The sequence below is a fragment of the Adiantum capillus-veneris genome, chromosome 23 (genome assembly GCF_014529385.1).
Source record: "Adiantum capillus-veneris isolate H3 chromosome 23, ASM1452938v2, whole genome shotgun sequence".
Taxonomy (NCBI): Eukaryota; Viridiplantae; Streptophyta; class Polypodiopsida; order Polypodiales; family Pteridaceae; genus Adiantum; species Adiantum capillus-veneris.
In genome coordinates, this window is record NC_140953.1 from 74098364 (window position 1) to 74104887 (window position 6524).

General features: G+C 44.6%; 1 protein-coding gene across 1 annotated transcript; it reads left to right on the forward strand.

Annotated features, from left to right (window-relative positions):
* The first annotated feature begins 1359 nt into the window (after positions 1–1359).
* Positions 1360–6524, forward strand: LOC147427989 (uncharacterized). The gene is made up of 5 exons (XM_086496489.1): positions 1360–2118; positions 2829–2932; positions 3042–3218; positions 3313–5093; positions 5167–6524. Exons 1-5 carry the CDS (start codon positions 1889–1891, stop codon positions 5329–5331), a joined length of 2457 nt encoding a protein of 818 aa, XP_086352615.1. The 5' UTR covers positions 1360–1888; the 3' UTR covers positions 5332–6524.

The window sequence follows — 6524 nt, forward strand, 5'->3', positions numbered from 1 at the left end:
AATGGCTGGGTGGGCTCCCCCTCTTAAAATTCCTTGACTACAAACACCCACGTTGTTCTCCCTTCATGGTAAGCTAAACACAAAAGGGGATTGGGTAGGGATAGAAGGCAATGGATTTGGAAATTCACCATGCTTGGGTCAAACCTTTAATTCCAAAGAAATTCTCCCTTCTTTTGCTTATTCTCCATAAAAGTGTGTGGATCGAGGATAAAGCCCAAAATTTAGGACTTGGTTTATAGGATCTGGCAACTATGCAAGAAAATATATTTTTCATCGATTTATTTTTTGTACAGATAAGAACCAGGACTTACAAATTCTAAATCATTTTGCAAGTATTAATTGTTTACAGCTGAGGTTGCAACAAATTCTCCTAGGGGATTTAATGGGCTTCCCAACCATTCTTTGGGATACCATTTGAGCTGGATATTTATGGCATGTTTGGATTAGAAGGTGTGATGGATTTTTTGCCAATAAATAGCCTAGTGGTAGTGGTAGTGGTTGGATTGGCTCAAAGTTGCAGAGAAATGTGGTGCACTACTCTCATCCGAAAAGATAGCTTAATACCTTGAAAAATGGAGGGATTAGTGTAGTGCTGATAGGGATCCGAGAAAGCAAGATGCGGACTATAAATAGTGGATTCATTACCTGATTTGTTCCATCTTCCCCCTGCTATCCTTGGGTGCAACCCGACCCTAAACCTCACTGGGTTAAACCACTGAAATATAGGTAAGAGACTGGTCACACGGACCTTAGTAATCTGTAACTGAGAACTAAGCAGTGCTATGCATCTACGCCCTATGCAAAAGCAAGTACGCCATGCTTCATGGTCACACACAGCCTTTGTTGTGTGAAAACCGCCACATGCAAGTCAAAACAAACTAGAAACCGGCACTCTAGTGGAAAGAGAGGAGAGAGAGAAAGATATGAGTTGCAAGCTAGATCAAACACAGTCGCTGCAGGCCTACCACGTCGTCCAAAAGTTGAAAAGCTACATGTTTTTTGCCCTTTTGCAAGTTCATTCATTCCTCTTGCCTTGCATAGTTTGGCAACTATGCCAAAATTGGCATAGTTGCAAACGATTGTGCATAATAGAACTATGGTGACTATTGTGCTTTCGCATGACCAACACTGGGACATCTTATTTGTCAGGGTTACAGATAACTAGACCTCGCGTGACCACTACCTAAGCCCACATCATGTCTCACACCATCATAGGGATCTTGTTTTTTGCCGTCGTCGAGCTCCCCTCTCTAGATCTTTACCACCTTGCCTTTATTTACTCGGTGCACTTTAGTGATGCGGTTACCTTAAGCGTGCTTGATGAGAGAAAAGAAAAGTCTTGGCTAGAGCTTCTCTCTCGCACTCACTCTCTCTCTCTCTCTCACACACACACACACACACACACACACACACACACGAGAGATTGAGAACCTGGCAGTGTTCGCCACATCATAGGAGCGAGCGCTCGGGATCGAGGACAAAGATGCTATCAGATGCTTTCTTCGTTTGATTGCGTAGCTGCTCCGCTCTTTTGAGACAACCTGAGAGAGAGAGAGAGAGAGAATTCTGCAACGGCGCTACCTCCATTTGGTTTCTCATTTTTCTGAACGTGATCGGAACCCATCTTTGATCAACGCTTTTCAGATTTTGGGTCGACGAGAAGTAAGGATTTAGCCCGAAGCAGGTCAAGCCCATCAAGAGAGTGAGAGAGAGTGCGTTGTGTGGCATACAAAATGTGCACACTTCCTGCAGGAGAGTCAGCATTGAAGAAGAGGCCGAAACATGGAAGTGATGAAGCTCCGTTTAACCGTTATCTTCTTTCACATCTGATGATCTGCTCAGCGCCTGTTACTTGCGCTTGCCTGGGAAAAACGCCCACTTTGGCTCCATGGTTCTCCTGCTGAGGTTGTCACCCCTTTCAAACATGCCTCCCAGCTCTCATGCTTCGGACTTCGACTCCGAGTCTCCTCGGTTCAGTGATGCGTCAGTCTCAGGATCTGATTGGCCAGCCGAGCCTCGCCTACGAGGTTTGCGCTGGCGTGTCATGCTTGGCGTGCTCCCTATTTGCCCTACCACGATCGAGTCCCTTCGTCGTGCAGCAGCCAATGGTCGACGAAGGTTCTCTTTTGCACTCTCTTCTCTCTTGGTAGAATCCTCATGTCAAATCTGTAGTTTTTCAGGGCATCAAAGTTAGCACCAAGAATTAGACTGGAATTAAATGTTGCCGAGATTTTGTGGATATGAGCTCTTGAAAGATTCACCGCACGAGCCTTGTGTGTGTGCCCTTGGATGCCTGAGTAAGATAGCACATATGCACAGTTTTTTCTTTACCATGGCTAGAAAAATATCAGAGAAATTGAGGTCAATGTAGTTTTTGGCCTCTCTAATTTTAGTTTCTGCCAATCTCTAAGGTATGCATTGATGCAAATGTATAAAGTGCAATGATTTCCTTCAATGATTTGATTGACTAGGTCAGGGTGGTACTTAATGCGGTCTGCTTAGTTTTGCATCCACAGCAATGTAGTTTTTGGCCTCTCTAATTTTAGTTTCTGCCAGTCTCTAAGGTATGCATTGATGCAAATGTATAAAGTGCAATGATTTCCTTCAATGATTTGATTGACTAGGTCAGGGTGGTACTTAATGCGGTCTGCTTAGTTTTGCATCCACAGCAAGATTGAAAGCTTATCTGTGGTTGTGTTGGTAGTCCCACCCTCAATGTAGCCAGGCTTCAGTCCATTGATCTATTTTGTATGAAGGACCCAGGCTTATGATCATTCAATGTTCATCACATTTCTTCATATGGTAATCTCTTCTCTTGATGTTTAAAGGTATGCAGAGCTGAGGAGGGGTCTGATTGTAGATCCTCATTCGTCGGAAGATGGTCAGAAAGGGGAAAACTTAAGTGTAAACAATCCTTTATCGCAAGATCCTGGTAAGTTTACTAACCAGCAATAGCTCAATGCTAGCTTTTTTTCTCAATGCTAGCTCAATGCTAGCTGTATTGGTCGTGATGACAACCTCTCATGTTGATTGTATTGTAGACAGCATTTGGGGACGCTATTTCAGAAATGCAGAGCTCGAGAAGATAATTGAGAGTGACCTTACACGACTGTATCCAGAGCATGGAAGCTTCTTTCAAAGCTATGGCTGTCAAGCTATGCTTAGAAGGATTCTGCTCGTATGGGTGCTGGTTCATCCTCAATACGGCTACAGACAAGGTCTATCCCTAGCTTATTTTATTAATGCTTGTGCATTTTTGCGCATGATCCAATGTGTGCTTTTCTTGAGCTTGACTGATGTTGCCATCAACAGGTATGCATGAGGTGCTTGCTCCCTTGGTTTATGTTCTCCATCTGGATGTTACCCATTTGTCGCAAGTACGCCAAAGGTATCAGGATCCGTTTGAAGATAGGTTTGACACTCCTAATGAAGACCGATTTTCTTTTTGTAAAGAAGCGAAACCTGCGGCACCCTCCTTGCTTCCTCGCTCTGCCTTACATGTTTCAAGTGAGGACATGTTTATTGGTGACGAGGATTGGCTCAGAAGGGTTCACCCGGACGACCTACCTTTGGTGGAAGCGGATGATTTTGGTTTTAATTTGGAGACTATGGTTCTGGGAAGCGACAGCTATGGTGCAGAAGGAGAATTGGGGGCTTTGCTTTCTGGCAGGTTTGTGGAACATGATGCTTATTGCATGTTTGATTCCTTGTTGAGAGGGCAAGGTGCAGCTGTCGTATTGGCAGACTATTTTTCTGCTGTGAATGATGGAGGCACAGGGCTTTCTCCTGTGCTTGAAGCCTCAGCTGACATTTATCATTCTCTTGCTGCCGTAGACATGTCGTTGTACCTACATCTTGTCGGACTGGGGGTGGAGCCTCAATTTTTTGCTTTACGATGGCTGCGTGTACTCTTTGGCAGGGAGTTTGATTTGGAAAAGCTGTTACTACTTTGGGATGCAATTCTTGGTGCGTCTAATAGTGGCAAAGAGAGTGAACATCTGAGTGGTGCACGCAGGAGCTCAGCCCGAGGCTCATTCATCACGAACTTTGCCGTGTCTATGATACTTTATTTGAGATCTAACTTGTTAGCGTCATCAAATGCTACAACTTGCTTGCAGAAACTCTTGAATTTTCCCAAGAATGTGGACATCAGGAACTTGATAGAAAATGCAAAGAGGTTGCAAACGCACTCAGAAGAGCTTTTGAAGACAACACCATCTCCGGGGTCAAAACATTCTTGGCTTTCTGAGCAACGCAGTAGGAACAGCAAGCTCAAGAGCTTCTCTCGTTCTCCTTCTTTCCAAACACAAATATTCTCCCCTCTAAAAGTCTTGCAGCAACGCTTTTCCGGGTCTCCTGAAATGATCAGGCCGCCTGTACCAGAGTCTTATTGGGAGGAGAGGTGGATGAACTCTGTTTTCCCCAAAGAGCAGCCGCAAACTGTGGATGCTGCTGGCGATGGCTCTGATGTGCCGAATGTACCGCGAAGTGTTAGTGCTCCAGAGGATGTGCTGGTGAATAGTAGCCTGGGAGGCACCGGAAGGGTGGAAGGCAACCATATAATTGAGGCTTCTCATTCAGATAGCGCAAAGCTGGTGACTACAAGCGGTGATTTGGTGTCAGGTCCTTCAGATATAGAGGTCAATACTAACAATTTTGTCACTGAAGCATCAAGCACGGAAGCAAACTCCAATGGAGATGTATGTTGTACAAAGATGAGCGAAACCGCCTCGACGGGACCTGCATGTAACACCTTGGAAAGAGACACCGGGAGGGAAGATAGTGGCGAACGTGTTTGCATCCATGCGCTTGATCTGAGTACAGGTACAAGCATGAATGGCCCTTCATCCTGCCGGCCAGGCGGAGCAGCATGTTTGTGCAACTCCTGTAATGAAGGTTCTCAGGAAGGGCTGCAGCGTAGTAGACGAAGACATAGTGCCAGTGAGCTTTTACTTCCAACCAATGAGGACAGTATTGATGATGGTCAGGTCAACGAAGGCAGTTTTATGAAGGGCGTCTCAAAAGCTTTCATGGGGAGGCATTCAAGATCTAGCTTGCAGGCACTTGGCCGTGCAATGGTTGAAAGCATTCAGGTTATCATCATTTTCCCTCAAATGTTGCCACTATAGTCGCCAATATCTGAACTTTTGTTTGTTTCACATTCAGGTACTTGAGAATGTTCTACCTAGCATATGCAAAGAAGGCGGAGCATCAAAAGCTCTTGGAGAAAGTATACAAGAGACTTCGCTTGAAAATGCCAAGGGCCAGCTAACGGCTGTAACAGCACTAACAGATTTGAGAAAAATAAGCAATATTCTTCTACAAATGTAAATAATGAGCCTGCAAGGTATGCTTTGCCTTACCTTTATTGGTGAGAAGACTTTTTCATCAAAGAGGGGATGTTCAGAGGGCATGCCCCCTAACACATTGTCGGGGATACCCGTGATGTGTTCGAGTTGTAAACAATTGTAGCATACATACACACAGGGCACATCATTTGTGTCTATGGTTGTGATGGCGCATCCCAAAGATAGAGGATGCCTTTACGTTGCATTTTGGATAATAAAACAATTAGGATGGAGCTTTTTGGGGGGGGGGGGGGGGAGGGGAGGAAGGAGAGATGGTGTTAGCTCAGTTGGCGGAATTGAGCACATCAGGGTGGGAGTTCAAGTGCTTGATTGTTGGATTTGTCATATCACAGGGACAAACCATCGTGTTGGGCCAAGTAGACTCTAATGAAGGACATTCAGTAGGGCCAGTGACATGAATTGGGTGAGAGATAAATGTTATCATTATGACCTATGGGACCAAATGAAACATGTCACATGGTCTATGTCAAGCTGATGAGTGACTATGCGCAAGGAATGTGGAGAGTAGCAATTGAGAATACTCTACGTGGTTGGAGGATAGGTATGTAAGGAGTGGTTTGGGCTGAAAACTTGAGGAAAGCAAGCTTGGATGTCATCAAAATCTGAGTACTCAAGTAAGGTATGCATGATGCTCGTACTCTTGAACTTGTTGGGGAGGTGTTCCCTATCGCCCAAACGCCTTGTCTTACTTGAAATGAGTCGGAGGTAAGCTTGATTGCTGCCACGGTGCTGATTGCAGATAAGGGGATAGTTGCAAGCATGGATTGGTGAGTACGGTTCTCTCTCATAGAAGAACTTACTTTTGTAATTGGGGGCAATGTTGGTGGTTTAATTTGTTAAATGCAAGCCTTAAGATGTTTGTCACATTGATACGTTGGCGTTGGAATAAGCTTCATTCATTGTAGAGCTTAGTGATGTGCCATGAAGTGTGTGTCGTGTGCCATCTTCCAAATCATTTTCTCAACATGTATTGGGGAAGGAATAGAGCCTCATTGACTTCAAAGTTGAGTGATGTATCATGTAACAAGTTTGTTGGGCCATCTTCCTTACCGATTTCTTGATATCTTCATCTATCCAGAGCTCAATGTTTTGCTCCTATGTGTCTTGAACATTTTTGCTCGCCTCCCTTGCAATTTTAGGAAGCCAATGTTTAAA